This window comes from Arvicola amphibius, chromosome 6 (assembly GCF_903992535.2).
Source record: "Arvicola amphibius chromosome 6, mArvAmp1.2, whole genome shotgun sequence".
Classification (NCBI taxonomy): Eukaryota; Metazoa; Chordata; class Mammalia; order Rodentia; family Cricetidae; genus Arvicola; species Arvicola amphibius.
The window spans coordinates 32,469,100-32,494,724 of NC_052052.2; the positions used below are offsets into that span (position 1 = coordinate 32,469,100).

The 25,625-nt window shown below is 49.7% G+C and overlaps 1 protein-coding gene across 4 annotated transcripts in view; it reads left to right on the forward strand.

Annotated features, from left to right (window-relative positions):
* Positions 1 to 24,150, forward strand: part of Kdm4a (lysine demethylase 4A) — a 45,822-nt gene extending 21,672 nt beyond the window's left edge. For all 4 annotated transcript variants that reach the window (XM_038333749.1, XM_038333750.1, XM_038333748.1 and 1 more), the window contains exons 12-22: positions 8,261 to 8,381; positions 12,836 to 13,017; positions 14,430 to 14,634; positions 15,070 to 15,146; positions 15,595 to 15,650; positions 17,441 to 17,549; positions 17,844 to 18,029; positions 21,270 to 21,440; positions 23,255 to 23,374; positions 23,649 to 23,741; positions 23,873 to 24,150. In XM_038333749.1, coding sequence (XP_038189677.1) covers positions 8,261 to 8,381; positions 12,836 to 13,017; positions 14,430 to 14,634; positions 15,070 to 15,146; positions 15,595 to 15,650; positions 17,441 to 17,549; positions 17,844 to 18,029; positions 21,270 to 21,440; positions 23,255 to 23,374; positions 23,649 to 23,741; positions 23,873 to 24,013 — 1,461 coding nt within the window. In that variant the 3' untranslated portion in view covers positions 24,014 to 24,150. The remainder of the gene's footprint in view (positions 1 to 8,260; positions 8,382 to 12,835; positions 13,018 to 14,429; positions 14,635 to 15,069; positions 15,147 to 15,594; positions 15,651 to 17,440; positions 17,550 to 17,843; positions 18,030 to 21,269; positions 21,441 to 23,254; positions 23,375 to 23,648; positions 23,742 to 23,872) is intronic.
* The last annotated feature ends 1,475 nt before the right edge of the window (positions 24,151 to 25,625 follow it).

Consider the following 25,625-nt stretch of genomic DNA (forward strand, 5'->3'; position numbering starts at 1 on the left):
TGTGTCAGAGGAAGCTCACTGGGCAGCCTTGGCTGACCTTGAACTCACAGAGACCACCTGGCTTTCTCTTCTTCATGTTGAGTAACTTCTTGGGCTGGATATCTTTGAAAAATAGGAGGAATGCTCCCTGACTTTGCTGTCACCGTTGCATGTGGGCCATGGTTTTTGATCTTCCATATATGGTCCAGGTTTCCCTAGTGTTGCCTTTTGCCCCTTATCCTTTTAAAAAAAATAATTTATTTTAAATTGTGTGTATGTGTGTGATCTTTGTGGGTTTTTGTACAAGTGAGAGGTCGGAGGTGTTGGGTTGTCCTGGAGCTGGGCACAGGGGAGTGAGCAGCCTGGCCTGGAGCTGGGGACTGAATTTGGTTCACCCTAGCAGCGGTCATGCTCTTGGCTTCGAAGTCATCTCTACTGCTTTGTTCTTTCTGATAGGATTGTAAATTTTTTCTCAGGATTTATTTGGGGGGAGAGTGTTGCATGTGTATGTATATATGTGATGTGTGAGTAACTGCATACTGACTTGTGTGGGGGTCAGAGCACAACTTTGAGGAGTCTGTTCTCGACTTCCACGCTTTTGGGTAGGTTCTCTTGCTGCTCTGTGTGCTTCAGGCCACGTGACCTGATGACTTCTGGGTAGTTGTGTTGCTGCCTCCCATCTTGCTTTAGGAGTGTTGTGATTACAGATGCCTGCAGATTATAGGGCTGGAACTCAGGTTTGTGTGGCCAGCGCTTTTACCTGACGAGTCTTCTCACTGGCCCTTGGATCCTGCTATTTGATGTAGCCCAGGCAGGCCTTGAACTTCTCTTTGCCCTGACTGCTGCTTCAGCCTCATATACGTCACCCCTTCTTTTTAAAACTAGGACAAATCTCACTAAGGTTCTCACTAAATTGCTTAGACTGGCCAGAGCTCACTGTAGCCATTCTCTCAAGATCCTCTAGCCCTGGCCTGCTAAGTGCTGGGACCACAGCTGTCACCATCTCCCATGCTTCTTGTCTTTTTTTTTTTTTTTTAAAGGAACACTCTGATTTTTATTTAATTTTTTTTTGTTTTGTTTTGGCTGTGAGCCTGGTTACATAGCAGCCCCATCTCGCAAGACAAAAACATCACATTTTTTTTTCAGTTATTGATTTTGTGGGTTACTTGTATGTATTGTGGGCATGTGTGTGCTGTGGCACACAAGCGGAGGTGAGCGCACAACAGAAGGGACTTGGTTCTCTTTCTTCTTCTACTGTGTGGATCCCCAGCTCCAAACTCACAGGTTGTCTGGCTAGCTGGATAGCGCCCCTACCCGCTGAACCATTTCACGGCCCTCCCTCCTCTTGTCTTCCAGTACCCAGATAATTCTCTCCACTTCCTCTGAGTGTCAGGACTCATTTTCTGTAGACTTCCTGCATGCATCTCATAGTGATTGCAGGCTAATGAATTAATAACCGCCATGTTTCCTTGTGGTTTTGACCACTGCTCTCTGTATCCCTTAATGCAGCACCCACCACTGCTCTCTGTACCTCCAATGCAGCACCCCCACTGCTCTCTGTACCCCCAGTGCAGCACCCACCACTGCTCTCTGTACCCCTAATGCAGCACCCACCACTGCTCTCTGTACCCCCAGTGCAGCACCCCCACTGCACTCTGTACCCCCAATGCAGCACCCACCACTGCTCTTTGTAACCCTTAATGCAGCACCCACCACTGCTCTCTAACCCCACTGCAGCACCCACCACTGCTCTCTGTACCCCCAGTGCAGCACCCACCACTGCTCTCTGTACCCCCACTGCAGCACCCACAAGAGAACGCTTTTCAGCTTGGAATCATCTAACCCATGCAGCTGCCGCCTTGTTATTCTTCCTCACAAGCCCTTGGGTGCCAGTCTGCCCTGCTGTGGCACAGCGGTTCATCTCATCTGTCCTCTGCTTGCAGATTTCTGACTTCCTGGTAATCACTGTCCAAAGAGTAGCTAGCAAATATCAAAGATATAATGGATACTAAATATTTTATGAACATCATTCAGCCTATTACTGTAAATTTTACTGGAGGTTTTTAGTGTCATTTTTATTTTTATTTTTGGAGAGCCTGTAGCTAGCCAATAAATACTAGCCATCTTTTTTTTCTTCCTATATTTGATAGCAATTAAGTGATGGATTAAAAGAAATTGGGTTAGATGCCATTTTGTTATCAGTTAATATGACTGAACAAAGTTACTTTTTTTTTTTTAACATGTGGGCAAATAGTCCTGCTCCTCTTTTACTTTCAAATAGATGGATGACCCAGGAATAGGCTGGCCTGGATGTCTGCAGGCCCTGGAAGGAACAAAGCATTGCCCAAGCTCCCATACGGTGAGGTTGCAGACTAGCATGTATTCCCCCTGCAGAAGGCAGATTGCAACTCACTGATGCATACTGAGCATCCATGGCATGGACAGAAGCCAAGATGTCTTTGCCATCGTAATCCACAGGGTAGGGAGGCTTCTCTTTAGGAGCCTCTCAGTCCTGCTGAAAAGCCTGAGTGCTTTCAACTTCCTTTTCATTTCTTTGTGGATTCTCGGTCGTACTAATTCCTTACTCTGCTCTGTCAGTGTGTGCTGGCCTTGTCTGACCCTCTTGCTCATTTAGCCTTTGTGTCATTTGGGCCTGTGTTCTGTGGGCCAGGACTGCCCTCCAGGACCTCCAGCACTCTTGAGAGCTGAATGTGGACAGAGAGGAGCATATGGTTCCAGCACCTGGTGATGGTGAGCGCTGTAGCTCCCATTGGAAGAGCTGACAGCCTAGCAGGGCTGAAGGAGTTCAGCATGTAAAGGAGACTTTCAGTTCAACCTTGAAGTTTGGAGGAATACACCAGGTAGACAGAACGAGACTGGAGCAAGAGTCTGGGAGAGGAGAGTTCTGTTCTCTTCATGGTGCTGATAGCTTACTCCAAGGTCAGGCATGATGGGTCTGCAGGCTGTGCCTGGAGACTGGAACTCCATGATCTACCCAGAGGTGTACAAAGATGGAGCATGAGGGTGCCTGTCATGCAGATCCGACCTCACGCACCTGCCTGGCCTGCTTCATCCTGCTTTTACCGCTTTCAAGCCAGATGCCATGGAACTCCTCCCTCCCTCCCTCCCTACTTCCCTCCCCCCCTTCCTTCTTTTCTTCCTTTAGTATTTCTCTTTTCTTTTGGGTCTCACCATGTATCGCTGGCTAGCCTGGAACTCACTATGTAGATCAGGCTGTCATTGAACTCACAGAGATCCACCTACCTCTGCCTCCCTAGTGCTGAGATTAAAGGAATGTGCCACTAAACCCAGCTTACATTTACCTATCCTACTCCATGAAAGGAGGAGAAAGGATTTAAAGAAAAAACATTCTCAGTGGTGGTGCATGCCAGCACTCGGGAGGCAGAGGCAGGTGGATCTCTCTGAGTTCGAGGCCAGCCTAGTCTATAGAGTGAGTTCTAGGATGGTCACAGCTATACAGAGAAACCCCATCTCGAAAAACCAACCCCTGCCCCACCCTTGAAAAAAAGCATGTTGGGAACCTGGGTTTGAGAGGTGGTGAGAGTGGAGCTGACCATGGTGACAGGGTGGGGCCAGACGTGCACCTGAGTTTCGGGAACGTGGGAACCCTGACAGGGAGACAGGATGACTCAACATGTAGCACAGCTCAGACAGCTCAGACTTTGGCTCGATTTCCTGGAGTGGCAAGGGCATCATCTGTGAAAGACAGATTCAGAGAAAACTGAAGGGTTTTTAGGGATTGTGAGTGAGATGGGGGCATGTCATGCACCATGTTTGTGAGGTAGGCTGAGGAATGTCGGCTGGGCATGCGGGCATGCAGGGAGTCACTGGGAGGTCCTCAGAGGACATGCACCACTCCAGGAGCTGGGGAAGTATGTGCCTACAACTCTGTGTGCCACGTGTTAGAGGAGGAGACAAATTTCTAAGCTGAGTGGTGGTGCAGCCTTTAATTTCAACACTTGGGAGGTAAAGGCAGGTGGATCTCAGTCAGTTCAAGGCCATCCTGGTCTACAGAAGCCCTGCCTTGGAAAAAGAAAAGAAAAGAAAAGAAATTTCTAGACTCTGGTACCCAGGTTTATTGCAGGCAGGGGCCTGGAATGTTCTGCACAAGGTTCCTGACCCTCTTTGGTGCTGTTGCTGTATGTGCCTTAGTGATTATATTGGTCCTGCCTAGATAATCTAGGATAATCTGCCGACTCTACAGTCATCTGATTATCAGTCTTAATTCTCCTTTGTCATATTAACATAGCGTGTTCATAGGTTAGGCTGTGGACACTCTGTCTGCTACATATCTTTTTTTTTTGAGACAGGGTTTCTCTGTGTAGCCCTGACTGTCCTGGAACTCGCTGTGTAGACCAGGCTGGTCTTGAACTCGCCTGCCTCTGCCTCCTTGCTGGGATTAATGGTGTGTGTCATCACCACCCAGCAGCCACAGGTCTCACTATCTCCATTTACCTGCTTCCTTTCCCTCTGGCTGTAGACATGCTTAGATGACCCACTAAGATCACAGAGGCCACTCCCTTCTCGGGCTAATGTTATTTCTCTTGTTCCTCTCCAAGGTGGGCTGAGGCAAGATTCTTCCCTGTTCCTACAGTCAGCCGGGGTTAATAGGCCGCAAGTCTAGACATCCCGGTCAGTGGTCACGTGTTCTGGGTTCCCTCTGCTCTTGTCAGCCGTCCGAGCTCTGTGGGACTTGTTTGCAGTACGTCTCCCGTGGAGCCTTCGCGGCTCTGTCTGCGGCTGCGTTGCCTTCCTGTGCTGCCTTCTCTTTATCCTACTGCCTAAGCCTGCTCCTCGGTTGGTTGGCCTTCCACCAGCGTTCGCAGCCGCTCCCATGATTGTAGCTCTGTGGTTTGGGTTTTCATTTGAGATGTGAGTCTCACTGTATCATCCAGGCTGACCTCTATCTTGTGGCTTTATTGATCCTTCTGCCTCAGTCTCCCAAGTAGGATGACAAGTACGTGCCACAAAACACAGCCATGGTCTTAATTTTGAACCTATGCTGAGGAGTCTTAGGTGCACAGTTTCTGGCTGACTTCTCTTCTAACTCTGGTCTGCATTTCTTAATGCCACACGTCCCATGATTAATGAGTAAGGCTCCTAGATCTGTGTTGTGGCACACTGTATGTTTAACTGTTGTCATTGTCTTTATCCAGGTGAGCCATCTTAGCTGCCTTTTACCGTGCTAATCCATTCTAGCTTCTTATTTTAAAAAAAGATGTTTATTCCTGCAGACCAGAAGAGGGCACCAGATCTCATTATAGACAGTTATGGGCCACCATGTGGTTGCTGGGAATTAAACTCAGAACTTCTGGAAGAGCGGCCAATGCTCTTAACCTCTGAGCCATCTCTCCATCCCCCAGTCTAGATTCTTTACTCTGTCTGGTTTCTTTATTCTCATTGCATTTCTCCCTAGTCTCTGCCACATGCCTGTCACTGAGATGTGCTCAAAGTAGGAAGTAGCAGAATATTGTGAATTTTATGATGAATTATAAATTTAATTTATAATGATTTTTTACCTTTATAGGCAATTTAAAAATGTACAGAATTATGTCATTCACAGAAAAATAGTGTTTTAAGAAATTAAACTAGAATTTCTCCAAAAATGTGAAATCTGGTGCTGGAGGGATGGCTTAGTGGTTAAGAGCACTGGCTGCTTTGTAGAGAACCAGGCTCATTTCCTAGCAGCCACATTGTGGCTCACAATCATCAGTAACTCCAGTTCCAGAGGCTCTGATGCTCTCTCCTGACCTGGGTATCGGGTGGGCACGTGGTGCAGTCTCAAGTGCTGCAAACACTTATATACATAAAACAAAATAAATATTAAAAGATGGTGAAATCTCACGCATTTGAAAGTTGTGAATCATAGGACAGGGACGTGACTCAGTTGGTAGAGTATGCCCACGATTCTCCCTCTAGCCCTGCTTAAATGCATACAGTGGAACGTACCTGTGTAATCCCAACACTTAGGAGCTGCAGGTAGGAAGAGCAGGAATTCAGGGTTATCCTCAGCTACATAGGAGTTTAATGCCAGCCTGGGATACATGAGTTTATCTCAAACTAAACAGAACACACAGAACCCCCCAAAGAAGCATGTGGACCAAAGGGAAGGCTGTTTGGGTGGAGGAGACGGTACCCAGTGCCCTTCCTGCTCACCCTAGTGTCAGCTGTCGAGGGCCTTCCTCATGTGCTGCTCTGTGACATGGGGTTAAGTCTGGCCTGTGCGTGCTCTGCACCACGGTGCCCATTTTACACTGGAGAACCGCTGCTTTGGGCGCACTGTGTAGTTTGCGTCCATTTGGAAGATGGATTGTGTCGGAGGTCATGCCTGCTAAACATCCTACTCTTTGCCTCCTTCCTGTATGTTCTATGCACCTTCCACTCGGGAGACTAGATCCTGCCCTGTTACCTCCTCCGTTCCCGAGAGGCCTTTGCTCGTGGAAGGTGCCCAGTCAGCAGCTGTCGAGTGAATGGTCTCACGACACTCTCCTGTTGAGAAACTTGTATTTGCAGGAATGGGCTCTGTTCTGCCTTCAGAATTGTTTTCTTTTGAGATCCCATGTGCTTTTGTTAAGCTCTGAAATGCTCTGTATTCCATGGACTCAGGACGCCTCTAAAGTGACCCGGCAGTGCCCCCACCTCTTTGTAGATCTGAGGCATTAGTTTAGTAAGTGTTGGAAAGTGGCCGACTGCTAGGCCTCATTTCCTCGCTTAATGGTTTTGCCAAGCCCGTGTCTCATAATGTCAGTACAACCAACTTTTAAGTATGTTGATTAAAAAGAAACGCATGGAGTAATCGTCAGTCCTGTACATCTTAGACCCAATTATGTTTGCTCGGGCATGATGCAAACGTGGTATCAAATCAACCTTCCCTTGGCATCTAGGCCAGAGGGCAGACATGCTCTGCTTTGGCTGGTGCTCTTTCCTGGAGTAGAGGAAACTCACCTCATTCGGGTGTTAGCAGCAGTGGCCCCAGAGTGCAGATCTCAGCAGGGTGGAGGGTGGAGCTTGAGTGGACCGCTGTCCTTGCAATGGCGCAGGAGTGCCCATCCTGTTGTCTTCTAGGTTCTCAGTGTGGATGACCCTGCTGTTCAGTACATGCACTGTAACACATGCTCACCTCCCAAGGAAAGGGCACTTTGGCTCGTCCATCATCTCATGGCCTCGGATGTTTCATAGGAGGGACCTTCAAGTGTGTGTGTGGGTCCTTGCTTGTCCTCTAGTTCAGGCATCTTCTGAGAAGGCCAGGAAGCAAGACATAAACAGACTTGTGCCCTAGAATTCTAGAATACATGAGTACAGACTAGTTGACCTGACACTCTGGCTTATGCTTTGTTTGTTTGTTTTGTTTTGTTTGAGACAGGATTTCTTCATGTACCTCTGGCTGTCAGGGAACTCGCTCTGTAGACCAGGCTGGCCTTGAACTCACAGAGATCCACCTGTCTCTGCCTCCCAAGTACTGGGATTAAACCGCCTGGCTGTGGTTTTTTTTTTTTTTTTTTTTTGTTTTGTTTTGTTTTTTTGTTTTTTTGTTTTGTTTTGTTTTGTTTTGTTTTTCGAGACAGGGTTTCCCTGTAGTTTCTAGAGCCTGTCCTGGAGCTAGCTCTTGTAGACTGGCAGATCCGCCTGTCTCTGCCTCCCGAGTGCTGGGATTAAAGGCGTGCGCCACCACCGCCCGGCAGGCTGTGTGTTTTTAATTGCTTTAAAATTTATTTTATTTTACACATGTGAGTGTTTGGCCTCTCTATGTGTCTGGGCACCACATGTATACAGTGCTTGAGAGTACAGAAGAGGGTGTTGAATTCCCTGGAACTGGAGCTTAGGATGGCTGTGAGCTGCCGTGTAGGTGTCAGAAATAGAATCCAGATCCTCTGGAAAATCAGCCAGTGCTTTTGACTATTGAGCCATCTCCCCAGCCCTAAGACTGTGTGTGTGTGTGTGTGTGTGTGTGTGTGTTCGTTCAGTTTTATATGTTTCTTCCCTATATCCCTCCTCTCCCCTTCCCTTCCCTTTCTCCCTATTTCTCTTTCTCTTCCTCCCTCTCTCCCTCCCTCCCTCCCTCTCTCTCTCCCTCCCTCCCTCTGTTCCTCCCTCCCTCCCTCCCCCCTCCCTCCCGTTTTTGAGCTGCTGAACTGCATCTGTAGCCCAGGCTGCCTTAGTCTCTGTCCTCACACTTCAGCCTCCCGAGCGGTAAGATTTACAGGTGTGTCATCATAACTCCCCGGTTTCATCACCGAGCTCATGTCCCTTGTTTGCTCAGGTTGCTGATGAGTACATGCTTTCCCTGGAGGAGAATAAGAAGACCAAGGGTCGCCGCCAGCCCTTAAGCAAGCTCCCGCGCCATCACCCGCTGGTGCTGCAGGAGTGTGGCAGTGATGACGGTAAGGAGGCAGAAAGGGGAACTAAAAACCTATGCAAGCGAAAATGGGAAGCGTGGCTCTGAAACTCATCTTGACAACAGCAGGGAGTGGCCATCTCGGCTGCCAGGAGCAGAGAGGGGATGCTGGTGGGCCCCAGCGGTACTGGCATCTGCACCTTGTGGATGCAGAGGCGCTGCTTGCACAGTGCTGCTCTAGTGCTGCGCCCCCTGCTCCTCTTTCCCTCCTCCATGTGTGGCATAGCTCATCTTATGAACAGCCTGGGCGTGGGGACAGCCTAGAGGTCCAGGGATCAGAAGGCTGGACAAACCCTGACTGGGGTCCCAGCAGTGCCCCTGAGCTTGTGTGCTCCAGCCCCATTGAGAGCTTCTGTCTGTTGCTTGATTTCTTCCCTAGGTGTTTTAAAATGACACAGGTTAGCTGGGTGGTGGTGCACACCTTTAATCTCAGCAGCAGGGAACCAGAGGCAGGCAGATCTCTGTGAATTTGTGGCCAGCCTAGTCTACAGAGCGAGTTCCAGGACAGCCAGGGTTACACAATGAAACTGTCTCCAGAAAGAAACAAAAAGCAAAAACAAGCAAAACAACAACAAAATACACTGTAGAAAACTGGAAAAACAGAGTTTTTAAGAGGCAAAAGATCCTTATGCCTGTCTTCCAAAGGGGGTCATGTGACTACTGCGTACATGCACTCACATAACTCATGTCTGAGTGTTTCTTTTTGAAATAATGTAACTGTTAGAATCTCTCTCTACTTTTTCTGATGAGCAGTGTTCAGTTATGACAAAATGAAGGGTGGAGAGTCAGTGTGGTCCCTGCATGCTAATTGTTAATTGTTATCAGAACATTTGCTGTGAGTTTGTATGTTTTCTTTCTGCTAGTACATTATGGAAGCAGGGTGTAAAGTAACTCAGGCTGGCTCTGAGCTCGTGATCCTCTTGCTTTTCACTTTTCAGGTGCTGGGGTTATAGGTATACCCTGCTCAAGCAGTGTAGGTGGGGTTTTCTGTCCTGCCAGCCTGCTCCCAGATAACCATGCGGAAACTTGATATTAATTACAAATGTGTGACCAATAGCTCAGGCTAGTTACTAACTAGCTCTTACAACTTAAATTAATCGTATTTCTTATCTACGTTCTGCCACTTGGCAGTACCTATTTTCAGCATGACATGTTCATCTTGCTTCTTTCTGCGACTCCTACCACCTTCTTCCCTGTACTGTTTTTTGTCTAAGTCCCACCTAACCTCTGTCCAGCTGTGGGCCAGTCAGCTTATTTACTAACCAGTCACAGTGACATATATCTACACAGTGTAAAAAAAGATTCCCAAAGTAGCTTTAGTCTCACATAGATAGAATGTGTTTATCTGGTCACTTCACAGTGTATATATCCACAGGGTGTAAAGGAAAGGTCCCCAAGGCAGCTTCAGTTTCACGTGGACACAATGTGTTTATCTGGTTACTTCACTGTTTCCTTTTTTGTTGTTTTTCAAGACAGAGTTTTGTTATGTAGGCTTGGCTGTCCTGGAACTGGCTCTGTAGATCAGGCTAGCCTCAAATTCAGAGATCTTTTTGCGTCTGCCTCCTGAGTGTTGGGATTAAAGGCATGAGCTACCATGCCTGACTGTTTCATTTAAAAAAAGAAAGAAAACCTTTTTAGGAACTAAGACAGAACCTCACCCATGTTCGACAAGCACCTGACACTGTCCTGTGTCCCTAGACTCTTTTTACTTAAAAGAAATTATTTGTGTTTATGAGTATTCTGCTTGTATGTATGTCTATACCACATTCATAGGGTGCTCCAAAGAAGAGGACGTGGGATCTCCTGGTACTAGAGTTGTAGAGAGTGTGAGCTGCCATGTGGAGGCTGGCAGTGAACCTAGGTCATTTGGAAGATCAGCCAGTGCTCTTAACTGACCCCTCTGACCCCCTCTTTTCACTTTCTATTTTAAGACAAGGTCTCACCACCTTTTCTAGACTTTGGTCCTGCTGCCTCAGCCCCCAGAGAACTGGGATTACAGGCCTGCTTACCAGTCCCAGCCAGATCACCCTACATTAGTACACCAACAGCATCTCCTACAGATTGCCCCAAATAAACACACTGCTGTTAATCTTGTTTTACGTCCAGGGCGGTGGTTCCCTAATAGCCTTAGTCCAGCTTTACCTTCCTTTCCTGGCTTGACCTAAGAATGTACCCAGTAGGGTTTTTCCCTTTGTAATTAATATAAGTCAAACAAAGGTTATGTGTTATACTTAGAATTCTTAGTCTTGTTTGTCTAATATAGCTTCATTCCACCATTTCTTCCTTTTTAGAAACAGGTTTGGCTATGTAGCCAAACTGGGTTTGAATTCATGATTCTCCTGCCTCCGCCTCATCAGTGATGGAATTATGAGCTTCTACCACCATGCCCATTTCTCCCTACTTTTTTACAAAAGCATTTTTATTTGAAGTACATTTTCAGTGAAATGCACACGTTTTGACGATAAGGCTCTGTGAAGCTTTACAAATGTAAACTGTTAAAATCTTGACTCCTGCAGTTTTCACTTAGCACAGTGAACGTTTCCCTTGGCATTCAGTGTTCACTTATGCAGTGACCTGGGCCCTTTGGGCTTTGTAAGTAGAACAGATGTCCATATGTGAAGACGGGCTATGAGCTATGAGCTATTTCTGTCTCTTCCATACCATCTTGGTCCCTCCTGTTTGGGTCAGGCACTCTGGCTCCAGTCTGAACCATGGGCCCTCTTGGGGGCTGATATGCCCTGCTTGCATTGACCTCCTTATGCTACATTGGCCCTTCACTGGGGCTGTCCACAATGGCGGCTGCCAGATCCCTTAGGTGAAACACGACTGTGAGGTGGGAGAGGCACTGGTGTATGTGCCCTGTGCTGGAGTGCCCTGAAGCGAGCAATTGAGCACTGGTACAGGTGCACTGGTACAGGTGCGCCTTGGTACAGATGTGCCCTGGTACAGTGTGCCCTGGTACAGGTGTGCCCTGGTACAGTGTGCCCTGGTACAGGTGCGCCCTGGTACAGGTGCGCCCTGGTACAGTGTGCCCTGGTACAGGTGCACCCTGGTACAGTGTGCACTGGTACAGTGTGCCCTGGTACAAGTGTGCACTGGTACAGGTGTGCCCTGGTATAGGTGTGCCCGCACAGCTCGCTCTGGGCTGCTGTGCCGAGATCGCAGGGTCTCTGGGGAGAGGAGGGCTTTTGTCTTAGCTCAGGTGACTGCAGTGGATTACACGTACACACAGTCATGCATGCAGTGGCCTTGTGGCAGTACCTGATGGGTGCGGTGTCAGAGCCAAGCTGCTGTCAGACACCGAGGACTTGGCCAGGGACACAGCCACAGGCTTCTCATCCCCACATCAGGCAGCCGTCCCTATAGACTTGAGCCTCCACACCTGCTCCTTGGAGCAGTCTCTTCTGATATTTGCTGCTGCCTCCTCCAGAGACCTTTCCTCCTCCCAGCATTCAGAATCGCTGGGGCTCTCTCCCTGCTCCTTAGCCTCGTGTGTTCCAGAAACTAGTGGGCTTTACACCTTATTGCTTCCATCTTGCTTGGTGAGATTTCCATTGTGTTCCATCTGTAGAGAGTCTTACTCTTATGGGAAGATGTATACAGAGAAGGATTTTTCTTGCACTATGGTTATGAGTATCTGGGTTGTGGAACACGCTAAAGAGGGATGAGGAGACTTTGGGCCAGCACGTTACAGATTCAGGCTTTATAATGGTCTCTGGGATCATCATTTCTCTCCCCCACCCCCCTTCTCTGAAAATGCAATAGCAATGTTTATTTGGGTTGGATTATGCCTGTAGGCTCTTCGTTCATAAGCTCCTGGTTGAAAGGTGACATGATTTTATGGCCAGGAAGAAGATTCATCCTCTGAGATAGTGGGGAGTCCTTCCCCAGCCAGGGAGACCCCCTACCTTGGACTTTCCAGAGTGAGCTGGAAAGTCCTGACCAAGGCCATGATGTAACATCTTTGAGGCTTTACCAGTTTTGTTTTCTCTCCCTGTTTCTCCAGCACAGCTGAAGGGAAAGCCCTGAGGGGAAAGGACGTAAACATGCTGGCATTTGGGAGGCAGCAAATGGTGTAGTTCTTGGCAGACTGGTGCTTCATTCTGCTGCCCCCAGAGAGGGCAGGGTTGAATGTGACAGCTGTTATGGGGAACAGAGTGGGCCGAGTGCCTGAAACATGAGGAAGAATAGAGACCTTGAGTCAGTCTGACCAGAAAGAGCAGTACAAACAGCATCCCCTACCCCCTCACCCCAGCCAAGTCATTCAGGCCTTAAAGGAGTCTTTTGGTAACAGCTCTGCCCTTGCCTTTTATCTCTCTTCTCTAGAACCTTGAGTTTAGTTCTGCCATGGGATCAGGAGCCCTGGCTGAGCCTGTCCACTCTAGGCCGACCTCCCATGTACAGGGCTGCTGTAACTCGTGTTCCTTTTTCTTCCTCTAGAGACTTCTGAACAGCTGACCCCTGAGGAAGAGGCTGAGGAGACAGAGGCTTGGGCCAAACCTCTGAGCCAGCTGTGGCAGAACCGACCCCCGAACTTTGAGGCTGAAAAGGAGTTCAATGAGCTCATGGCCCAGCAGGCTCCCCACTGTGCTGTCTGTATGATCTTCCAGACATACCACCAGGTGAGCCTGCCCTGCTGCCAGCAGGCATCCCGGGCCAGCCGTCAGGAAGCTGGGTTTAATTATGGGTGCAGAGCTGGGCCACTGCTCTCTTTAGAGCCCCGCCCCCGCGTCCTCTCCATGTCTGTGCTTTGGCAGATAACCCATCCATGGGAGCTTACCCTTAAGGGTGCCTCGATTGGTGATCCTTGCACATGGCATGAGCCTCGATTCTTGCAGAGCCTAATGTTTCTTATCCTCCTGGTCTGGGGCTCTTTCTGCCTGACGCTGTGCAGTCCTGATCAGTTGGGGTCCAAGACTGCAGTTTCTTCCCCATTTGAAGTCAACGTCGGGTGAAGAGTCAGGTTCTCCTGCCATTGTCTTCCTCCCTCACTGCCACAGTCAGTGCTGTTTGGCAGAGGGTCTAACGCACCAAGGGCTGGGCTCAGCTGTGGCCCTTCCCATGCCGGGCACTGATGACCTCACCATCATGGGCCACTTGGGCCAGGCTCTAGAAGGACAGGCGGAATTCACAACAGCAGGGACTGCCTAGATGGTCCTACACACAGGGTGGCAGTAGGTTAGCAGCTCAAGGGGCACAGCTGCCCTGAGCTTGGCAAGGCCCCAGGCTCATGCTTGCAGAAGGATGGAACCTAGACCCACATACTGGATCAACAACCCACTACGTCTTTGTGTGAACAGAAAGCCACAGCGAAAGAACTGTTTGTGCCTTTGTGAGGGACGTGACTGGCCTGATTGTTACTGTCAGCAGATCTCCTTAGGTGGGGGCAGAGTCTTGAGTGGCACAGGCTCAGAGGGTGATGTTTCCAGGCTCTGTTCTTGGAATGGGGATAATGGTGCCATCCAGCGGCAGAGCCAGAGGATGTTTGCTCTGCGTATAGTTTGCCAAGGGCAGCGTGTAACATAATGTTCTTCCTAGAGAGGCCCCAAGCCAGGAATCACAGGTGGGGATCCAGCCATGTGACAGTGCTGTAGTTCAGGTGACCTGCTGACATGGCCCTCAGAGGTAATCAGTGCTGGCCCATTAAGAACATGTGCTCTGGGTGCTGTCTCCCAGTGCGCACAGTGGGGCCACCATGTGCAGCACCCGGGGACAGGCAGTGCCTTGCTGCTAATGTCTCAGTGCATTTTATTATCACTTGGTTTGGGAAGACTGAAATCCCAGGTGCCTCTTACTTGCTCCCTCTTCTCAGTTGTCCCCCAGGGGCCTTTGTTTGATGCTGCTGTGAGAAATTGAATTTGAGTCATTAGAGGTAACTTCAATTAGTAGCTTCAGGATAATGGCTGTGCACCCGGGAGCTATAGCTGCAGGCATAGCAGTAAGAGGCCCAGCTTTGTGCTGATGGAGCAGGTGGAGGGCTAGGAGCACAGACGTGTGCTCACTGTGCGGTGCATGTTCTCTGCCTTTCACTTAGGTGGAGTTTGGAAGCTTTACTCAGACCTGTGGGAAAGCTTCGGAAGCAGCTGCTCAGACTCAGAGGACCAAGCCATTGATCCCAGAAATGTGCTTTACCACAACTGGCTGCAGCACAGACATCAACCTTTCTACCCCTTACCTGGAGGAGGATGGCACCAGCATGCTAGTGTCCTGCAAGAAGTGCAGTGTCCGGGTGCATGCCAGTGAGTACCTCTCACCTCTCCTCCTCCTGTCCCAGCAGCATGGCCTGCCTGTTGGAAGTTGTTGTCACCTGTTGGCCTTCCCAGTGGCCTACAGCGAAGGATGCTTATGAATTCTTGGGAAGTTGGTGACTGGTGGATGAATAAGTTTCCTTGTGGCTCCAGCATCCATCCCAAATGCCTGTCAACTTTGGAGTCCCTTGGGTTAGTCCCTGGCTACCTACTAGGGAGATGCGCTAGTGAATCAGTCTCTTGACTCTCCTAGGTTCTGGACCATGTTGTATGATTGAGCCCTGGGGGCTCTGGCTCAGATTGTGGGAATTTCTGTATGGTTTACTATCTTTGGGAATGGTATCTAAGGAAGAGTATTGCTCTTCCCTGTTCTGACCCCAGCCTCTGGATTGGGTTTCATTTACTCTTCCTGGTGTTGTTTATTAGGTTGCTATGGGGTACCCCCCACAAAGGCTTCTGAAGAATGGATGTGTTCTCGGTGTTCGGCCAATGCTCTGGAGGAAGTGAGTATCCCCTACCCTTCCCATCTTCTCCAGAAGACTGGGGTGGCTTCAGGGCCAGCCTCTTTCCATGCTGGACATAATTTATGTCTACAGCAGTTAGCTTAGGATTTGGTACTTCGTGATGTCAGAGTGGATCTGGAAGCTGTTGGCTCTGGAGGGGGAAGACCAGATAGCTGCCCTGTGGAGGAGCCATCACTCCCTTTGAAGAAATCAGCTCTAGGTTTGAAGTCTCAGAATGGGGCTCAAATGATTCGTTATACAGTTATAGTTATGTATTATGGCCCGTCTCTTACAGGGGAGCCCTGACTACAGGGCATGCATCCGAAGGTCCACCTGCCATTGCATTGCTTTCTCATACAGTTTAAGAGGTGTCTGCAGGAAGTGTCAGGGGGGCACATTGTATGGGAATGAATTGCTGGTAACCGTTTTCCTTCTCCTTTCTGGGCAGGACTGCTGTTTGTGCTCATTGCGTGGAGGGGCCCTGCAGAGAGCCAATGATGACAGGTGAGTTCTGAGGTTCGTGATGCCCAGTTCTGAAGCAGCATGCACGGTGCCGTGAGGGCGGGAGCTGCTCCTGAGTGAGCATCTACAAGGCTCATTCTAGCAAGCAGCCCTAGACTGCCTGGCTAACTTCATTTTCCCATCAGGGGCAGAGACATAAGTGGCATCCTTCTTTGAGAGGCACTGGCCACAAATGCTGACAGATAATGGCCCTGTGTGAATGACACAGACATTTTGTGGCCTTGAAGCCAGGACACTGACCTTGTTACAGTTGACTGGCTAACCAGGCAGCCTGCCTACCTTTCCTTCTTTCTTCCCTCCCCTCTCCCCCCTTTCTTTCTTTGTTCTTTTCTTTCTTTTCTTCCTCTTTGTCATTTTTTTGATTTTTTTTGAGACAAGGTTTCTCTGTGTAGCCCTGGCTGTCTTGGAACTAGCTCTGTAGACCAGGCTGGTCTCGAACTCACAGAGATCCACCTGCCTCTGCCTCCCGAGTGTTGGGATTAAAGGCATGTGCCACTATGCCCAGCTTTTCTTCCCCCTTTTAAAAACATAATTTTATGAGTATGGATGTTTTGCCTGCATGTATATCATATGCACAGGTTTCCACAGAAGCCAGAAGATCTCCTGGGACTATAGTTATAAATGGTTGTAAATCACAGGGTCTCCTGAAATATACTGTGTAATCCTTGTTGATGTCTAACTGGTGATCCTCCTGCCTCAGCCTCCCATGGACTGAGATTGCAGACATGTACCAAGCACTTTCCCAAAGAGCGAGCTCTCCCCATCCAGACTTGGTGTTTGGAGGACAGGCAGATGCACTCAAGGGAACAGTTAGACACTGGGGAGAGCTTAGGCAGGCCGCCCTGTTGAATCTACAGATGTTTCTGGGCGTCTCAGCAGTCATACAGCCGATTCTCGTGGAGTCGTATCTTTGTGCTCCATCTCAGATTTACCTTCTCTGAGGGTTTGCTCCTGAGGGGCTTCTGTCTAGGGAGTTGCCCACATGGGTTCACAGCAGCTGGTGGTGAATGGCCTGCCTCTGAGTAAAATGCCACGGTGGTCCAGCCTCCCGCCCACTTTGCAGGGCTTGTATCTTGCTGCTTGCAACAGATGACTGCTTGGCTGTGCCGTACCCTTTAAAGGCATGCTGCTGTTAGCAGTGGTCGTTGTGATTCAGGCAGGGTAGAGCTGGCTGGTAATATTCCTTATTTAGAGTGGAAATGACTCTGCTTGAACCTCTTACCTTTGCCAAGCCTTTAATCCCTGCCCTGCCCTCTAAGGCCACAAAAACAGTCCTGTTCATATTCCCAACAATAGCCCTGCCAATAGTGCACACTATTGTTTCCATGGTTGTTGCAGGTTTTCATATGGTTGGAGCTAAATGGGCCTGAACCCAGGGCCTTGTGCATTCTACACACACTGTCGATGGAATATCAGACCCAGCACAGTCTGATATAAAGAGATTCCACGATCTTTGTTTTCTCCACTTGAGACATGTCTGTTTCTCAAAAGGTGTCTGGGTGGGAAAAGCTCTGAGTGTACTCTCTATTTTTTGCTCCCTTGAACCCATCACATAGTCATCTATGCTTCTGCGTATTTGCCATAGATTAGAGGGTTGATCCTGCACTGGCCATGGGCAGTGTGTGTGCAGTACTTGATTTGGTAAATGGCACTTTGCCTCCTGAGTCTTGGAACCTGGCTGACCGAGTGGCCTTACTGGGTGATGGAGGAAGTTCTGTCAGCAGGCCCCCCGCCAGTGGAAAGAGGTGACTGAGCCCTTCTTTTTTTGGCAGATGGGTCCATGTTTCATGTGCTGTGGCAATTCTAGAAGCAAGGTTTGTCAACATCGCTGAGAGAAGTCCAGTGGATGTGAGCAAAATCCCTCTGCCTCGCTTCAAGCTGGTAAGCAGGGAGGGCCTTATGGGATTTGCACAGTTCCCCCGCTGATGAGTTTGGGAGGGGTGAATGCATTTCTACTTGACTCGTGGCCTCCTTTTCCCCTTTGTTTTGGTCAGTTTGATTCTCACCCTATGGCTAAATTACTTAGTGGGGACTTAGATTCGGTCTGGAGCAGGCCCCGGGCGCCCTCATGTTGTGGGAAGGGTTGACTCCTGGTCATTTGGTCTTGTGCATTTGGGAGGGGAAACAAGGAGAGGCAGGCTGCCGTCCACGGCACATGTGCTCTCCCCTCTGCAGAAGTGCGTCTTCTGTAAGAAGCGGAGGAAAAGGAATGCCGGCTGCTGTGTGCAGTGTTCGCACGGCCGCTGCCCCACCGCCTTCCACGTGAGCTGCGCCCAGGCTGCCGGCGTGATGATGCAGCCCGATGACTGGCCTTTTGTCGTCTTCATCACCTGCTTTCGGCACAAGATCCCCAATTTGGAGGTGAGAAGGCACCGTGGTAGAGTCCTCTTGACTGTGGCCAGTTTGTGGTATCATCACGCATCCTCGACGGAAAATGCTAGTGGGTTAGCAAATACGAGACGGCCCTGTCTGTCCGTACTGCTTGCCTTGGCCTTCACAGTCCAGTGGCACTCAACTAACTGCGGTTTGTTGCTTCGGCTGGTCTGTTTCCTTGTGTGCTTTTCCCAGGTGAGGTTGGTGTGCAGTTGCTTACATTGTTAGTCTGAGCACCCTTTCCTCACCCCAGGGCGAGGGATGTCACAGCAGCTCTGTACCTGGTGAGAGAGGGCTCTGACAATTGCACATTTTCTGCCACGTTCTCTCAGTGCTGACATGTGCAGGAGATGTGGGGCATGAGCTCTAGGAATCCTGACGGGGCACGGGTGGGCACGAGGAGGTCGAGGAAGTAGCATATTCATGGCTTCAGGGCTAGAGTAAGTCTTGAGACTGGACAGTCGGTGGGGGCGTGGATGGGGGGGCAGAGGACTAGGAGGAGAGGAGGGAGGAGAAACTGCAGCTGGGGTGTAAAATAAATAAGTTTGTTAAAAAAAAAAAAAAGAATGAACATTTGGGACTGGTTCTGGAAACCCAGCAGGTAGTCATGGGAAGTGAACAGTGCCCACGGGTGAAAATCCTGGACTGCCACATTTAAGTTTCTTTTGAATGAAGAGGCCTTCCAGAATGCCCTGATTGTGAGTCACTTGTGTGCAGGTGTGCACACGCATTGCTGTGCCCATGGAAGTCAGGGCAGCTGTGGCAGTCGGTTTTTACCTTCCACCTTGTTGAGGCCTCTCCTGTCTGCTGTACTGTGTACTCCAGGCTAGCTGGCCACCAAGCTTCCATGTGACTCTCCTGGCTCCACCCCTCCTCTTGAAATAGGACTGCTGTGTGTCACAGTGGCTGGCTTTTGTTTTGTCTTGTTTCATTTTGTTTTTCTGAGACAGGGTCTCTCTATATAGCCTGTTCTGTCCCGGAACTCACTCTGTAGACCAGAGTTCTCTGCCTCACAGATCTCTGCCTCCCAAGGGCTGGAATTAAATGCATGTGCCATCACTGCCCTCTGACTTTAACTATGAGTTCTAGCACTGACTTCTATCTTCATTCAGACTTGGATCATAAGTGCTTTCCTGTGCTGAGCCACCTCGCCAGCTGAGTATGCTCTCAAAGTTACACTAGTAGTAGTTGTTGGAGGAGAGGACGGAGAATTGAAGGAGGCAGGGGAGCCAGTCAGCCGAGGAGCAAGGGTGGTCTGAAGCGAACACAGAAGCAGACCTTTGAACACATCTTACCCTGAGAGCCCACGCACAACCTGTGGAGTTGACAGCTGGGTGATTGCTGTGAAGGGGTGGGGAACAGGAAGGGAGGGAGGAGAGAGGGGTGGCTGCAGGTGCCTGAGTTACTCCTCTGAGACCTCGGAAGGATGTTCATTTGGTGAAGGTGTCAGACCGTGATCGAGGGGGGAGCAAGGCTGTTGTTACAGAGGGGTGAAAAGAGGAGATCAATTTTGAGGTCTGTAGCGTGTCGAGTTGAGCAGCTAGTAGGCCGCCTGGGATGGGGTGAGTATCACAGCAGCTTTCGGAGGCTAGTCCAACCCAGGTTCTTTGGAAACTGGGCTCTGGTGATCCCCAGCATGAAGAGCAGATCATGCTGCTTCTGAGTCACTTAGAGTCCCAAGGGACAACCCCACCCTCCCCGCCCCGGAAGCCAGAGTACAGTTGGGGAGGACACAGGCTCTTCACAGTGTGGCATGGTGAGTCAGAACAGAGCCAGTCCACGGTGGGGTGGGGTGGGGGGCTCTTCATGCCCTCTGAGGTTTGAGGAAAAGCATCCCTGGTAGAGTTGTTCTGGGTTTCATGCCGTAGCCCCTTGGTGCTTCCAGCTCGCTGTGTGTCAGCTCTAACCGCAAGCCTGTGGCAGTCCTCCTACTTGTCTGGTTACTGAGATTCCAGGAGGTTAGCCCCATGGTGCTTTTCTCATGAAGGTGTGCCAAGACCTCAGTGGAGATGGTGGAGTGCTCTTTAACTCGAGGCTGAGGCTGTGTTGGAATAAAGCCTGAGATAGCATCAAGCTCCAGTTGGTGGCTGGGAAGCCTGAGCCTGTTCATGGAACCAGGTGGCAGATTTATGATTAATTTTAGTCTGTAGTTCCTATACTTGTAGACTGCTTGGACCATGAGGGAATTCATGTTGTGTTTTTTATAATCCACTCTTCCAGTGTGCGTTAAGCATTTGCCACAACCCAGGCTCGGCTAGAAATCTACCCAGTCCTCATGTAGCATCATGAGGTACATACGGTCGTTTTGAAAGAGCCACGGGAAACTAGTGACGACACAGTATGTCAGAGCACAGACGGAGCAGTGGGTAAAATTAGTGCAGGTCAGAGATGCGGGAGAGTGGCTTGTGAGGAGCGGCAGCAGTGAGCAGACTCTGGGTGTTAAGAGCCAGGGTGCTGGCGAGTGTACAGGATAGCATCTTGGGTGGAAGGACTAGCAGTGCAAAGGCCCTAGCTAGGAGCATGGGTAGTACTTGTTCAAGGAATAGTGAAGAGGCGTGTTTGAGTAGTGTCTGGGTAGGGTTTGAGCAATCACATTAGGGACATCACACATCACATCAACCAAAGGGGTTGTGAAGGATGATACTTGTGATGCCCCCTAATAATGGGGCAGTTTGTTTGGAGTGGAGGGCCTCTGGAAAGTTCAGTCCTTGTGCCCTTCTCGTGAGGGGAGAACTAGTGCCCAGGGCATTGGGGAGTGTTGCTCACGAGTCTAGGGCCCAGGGCCACCAACTTCCTATAAAGTCTCTGCCCAGATGCTACAACACATTCCTGGACTGTATACATTAGTATGTATGATTTGGCTAGTTTCAGGGAAATCCTGAAGGTTAGTTCCTAGAGTTTTGGATAAGATTTACCATGGTATGTAGGCACGGTGAGCAAGCCTGTAATCTTAGTGCTTTGGAAGCTAAGGCAGGAGATTGTTCCAGATTCCAGAACAGAACAACCCAAGAAAAAGACAGTATTATCTAGAAACCAGTTGACTTGGGGCTCAGGTGAACAGAGTTTACAGAGGAAACATGGCCCTGGCTGGAATGGTGGAAAGGCCTGTTTCAACTTCCTCTCAGCCCTGCTTTCCCCCACTTAACCCCCTTCCCCGCTGTGCCCATGAAGGGGAGCCTATCAGACTTGTCAGTGCAGTCTGTGAGTAACCCAGGCTGTTTCTTCCAGCGTGCTAAGGGGGCCTTGCTGAGCATCACGGCCGGCCAGAAGGTCATCAGCAAGCACAAGAACGGGCGCTTCTACCAGTGCGAGGTGGTCAGACTCACCACCGAGACCTTCTATGAAGTCAACTTTGATGATGGCTCCTTCAGTGACAACCTTTATCCCGAGGACATAGTGGTAATGTCTGGGAGCAGTTGGGGGCTGGGATGTCTCAGTGTTTCTAGCTGCCTGACTGTGGTCTCTTCCCCATCCCCTTTGGTTCCTAAATAGATGAAGCATTCATTCCCGGGTTCCTTTTCAAGGAAGGGTTTAAGTGCTAGGGTGCGTTGCTTCCTTCCCCTAGAAGTTCATGGGAATCAGCGTTTTCTGCAGTTCTTTGAAGTATGTGTATATCTCAGACTAAATTATCCCTGATGGCATCTAGTATAGGATGTGAGCCCGCACTCCGGAAGCAAACCAGTTATGTGTGATACAGCTTCATTGCATAATATCTGTGATTTTTTCAAAAGAATGATCCAGCCTTCTCTTCTGCCATGCGTTATTGGGATGTGTATGTTGTTTTCTCTGGGCTCTTCTTAGGTGAGGGTTTCGGAGCTACCCAGAAACTTCTCACACCCGAGACACTAGAGCCCTACCTGGAACTGGGCCTGTGTTTCCTGGCTCAGTATTCAGTGCTGAGCTCGGCTCAGATTCCTCAGCTTTTGCCCTTCCTTTTCACGTGTTGAGCCTAAGCACGCAGCACAGAAGAGCAAAGCCATCCCTCTGGACAATTTGGGTCTCCCTCCACACATTTAGACTACATCAGCAGCTTCATTGCCAAACAGATTATTAATTAGTGTCCTATTGCTATGACAAAACACCATGACCAAGGCAACTTATAAAAGAAGGCACTTAATTTGGGGCTTATATTTTCAGATTCCACGATGCAAAGGCATGGCAGCAAGAACAACTGAGAGTTCACTGTTTGATCTGCACACACGACACAGGGCGACACACACACACACACACACACACGCACACACACACACACGCACCCACACCCCATGGCTAAGAGTCTTGAAACCTAGGAGCCCTCTCCCAGAGTAATACACCTTCTCCTTCTAGGCTGCATCTCCTAATCCTGCCCAAGCAGTTCACCAACCAAGACCATGCAATAAATGTGGGCCCAGGGGGCCATTCTCATTCAAACCACCGTTTCATCACTGCTCTGAGACCTGGCCTTTTTACCCCTTTAAATTTTGTATGCCCACTGGTAACAAATGCAGTAGAATCTATGAAAGCTTCATGTCTTCGCTTTGATATGCACACATGGCCTGCTTTTTATACGCATCATAGATTTTGCTGGGAATGTCAACACGATAAAAAGGCTAGTGGTTTGTTCTTTCTGTTTATTTCTTTTTCTTTCTTTTTCTTTTTTTCTTTTTTCTTTTGGTGATGGCATGAGGGCCAGAACTACATCCCAAGGCATTGTTTTTTTTTTTTTTTTTTTTTTTGTTGTTGTTGTTTTATACCAGGCTACACTGCTTAACCAAAACTGGACTACTCAGGCTCCTCTGCCCGTCCGCTGGCTGTGCATCACCACACTCAGCTAGATGAGTCTATCTCAAGACTGTTTCCTAGAACGCACTCCCATACAATCCAGTCCAAGCGCTCCTCCATAGCAGATCCTGGGGAAGCTTCAGAAGCACCGCTGGGAGGACACAGGGACCGTGGGTTCTAGAGCCCACACCTCTTCTGTGTGCTTGCTGTGTTTACTAAGTTTATTATACCCGTTTGGTGTTGTTCTTTGTTTTTGCTCACCTAGAAGCAGCAGGGATTGGGCAGATGAAATGAGGCCAACCCTGTGACTTATTGCCACTTTCTACCTAGACAAGCTGCCTTTCCTGGGGCCCCTGAGCAGGAGCCTGTCCTGGCCCTTCCTCCCTGAGCCAGAGTGGCTCGCCACTGTGATCAGGTGGAGCCACTCTCACTCCCGTCTGCTCTTTCTTCAGAGTCAGGACTGTCTCCAGCTGGGGCCTCCTGCCGAAGGCCAAGTGGTTCAAGTGAGATGGACAGACGGCCAAGTCTATGGGGCCAAGTTTGTGGCCTCCCACCCCATCCAGATGTACCAGGTAGCCAAAGGTTCTTGAGTGGGAGCTTGAATGTGGGAGGGTACTTTATTAATTCAGCTTTTCCTCTTGGGCAGGCGGCTTGTCTTTGCTCGTGGGAACTTGCAGGTCCTAACAGTCCTCACAGATCTGGAGCTCTGCCTTGCGTCCACCGGGCTTTCAGACATGGCCGTCCTTTCTACCACGTTCCTTCCTCTAGCTATAGGAGATTGCCACTGTGCACAGAGATCCAGAAAGGCTCCGGTACCCTAGCTGAAGGCCTTTGTTTGCTTGGCAGGTGGAGTTTGAGGATGGCTCACAACTTGTGGTTAAGAGAGATGATGTATACACACTGGATGAAGAGCTTCCCAAGAGAGTCAAGTCTAGACTGGTGAGTGTGTGCTTCCTGTGCCCTTAGCTCCTGTCTCAGCGGGAACAAGAACAAGGCAGAAGCACGTCCTTTTGGTGGTTATGGGTCCGAGTGGTCACAAAGTGATCATTTACTTACCTTTTCTCTTGTAGTCGGTAGCTTCGGACATGCGCTTCAATGAGATCTTCACGGAGAAGGAAGTAAAGCAAGAAAAGAAAAGGCAACGGGTCATCAACTCGAGGTACCGGGAAGATTACATCGAGCCAGCGCTGTACCGGGCCATCATGGAGTAGATGCTTCCTGGGTCTGAGAGGTTCCCAGCCATCAAGGCGAGAGCACTCGAGGGTTCCACAGCACAGCAGATACTTGGAACTCAGAAGTCTCAAAAAGTAAAGCTGTACAAAGAAAAGGAATGAAATATACAACCCCATCACCTTCTCACTCCACCTCATTGGATTCTGTCATGAAGACAAGCCTTTCGGGACACTTGGCAACAGTGCTGCTCTCCCGCTGGGGGGCCGACACTGGAATGCTGTGACTGCATCGGCCCCCCAGTCCAAACGGGTCAGCTGTGCCTGCTGGGCCAATTGCCCTGTTCCTGGCCCAGAATGTAGCTTCCTTCCGCCCACCTGCATCAGTAAGGCAGAGGTGCTGGTGCTTGCCCTGATCCCCTTTTGTATTTATGTGTGTGTGTGCGCTCGCGTGCGTGCATGTGTGAGTGTATGTGTGTGCGAATGCTTGTGTGCTTGGTCTGGACCAGCTTCTGACAGCAGCCCCTAGCCTTCACTTTCTTCTTTGCCTCTGCAGGGCAAACAAAATGTGAAATTGTGCCCTCAGCTGAGCTGAGTCAGGGCCTGGGGGGTGGCTAGCGTGGGTACCATCTGTCCCTGCTTGGACTGGTTTCAGGAGAGTGCCGGCGAAGCTGCAGGATTGAGGCGCTAAGGAGCTGACTGCCACCTCTTTGTCTGCCCTTGAAGTAGAACTCAGAGGTTACCTACTATGTGCCCACAAACTTTAGGCACGGAGCCCCCGTGGCACAGTATTAGAGGGTGTGGGTGGGGACTACCTTGAAGGGAGAATTTTAATGATGGAAACAGGCAGAGCCTGGTGGGTGATTTTTGTCCAGAGGAAATTACAGTTATGCAGGGGCTATGGGGTTAGGATGAACTGGGGCCACTGGAGGCCTGGGGCAGGTGTAGCTTTGCCCTTGGTCATGGGTGGGGGGGACTGATTGAGGGTGGGGGGGGGGGACTAGAGGGCAACATTGAAGGGGTTAAACAGGTTTTTGCTCCTCTTGAATTTGTTTGCCTGGGCCCAGTATTGGAGGGCTTCATACCTTGCTCTGTATACAGGAGTCAGATTTATAATACTTCCCCTTTTTTGTTACGTATGAACTCTATAAACCAAATTATTTTGAAAACTGGTGCATTACCTTGTCCTTAGCAATAAAATGTATTGAACAGAGGATGCACTGTGGTCTGCCCCACAGAGCCCAAGTGGCCCAGGGTCAGGCTGTGGAGCAGGGCCTGGGAAGCTGTTCACACAGGTGGGTATGGTCCTTCTGTATTAGGCATCCAGGACCTGTAGCTACCGGTGCCTCTTCCTGCTGCTCCTGGAGGAGGTAATGGAAACTGTTAGGCAGCTGTCTTCTCAGGAACCCCATCTGGTGGCCTCCCTCACTGCCGTTCGTGTAGACCGGGAGTGTATGCTTTAAGTACTTGAAAAGCTGGAGACTGATTTTTCCCTGTGGGGTGCAGATGCTTCTGTAGCTGGGGAGTGTAGTTGGCCGGGTAACTAGGTGAGCCCGAGCTGGGGAGTGTAGTTGGCCGGGTGACTAGGTGAGCCAGAGCTGGGGAGTGTAGTTGGACAGGTGACTAGGTGAGCCCGAGTGGGGGAGTGTAGTTG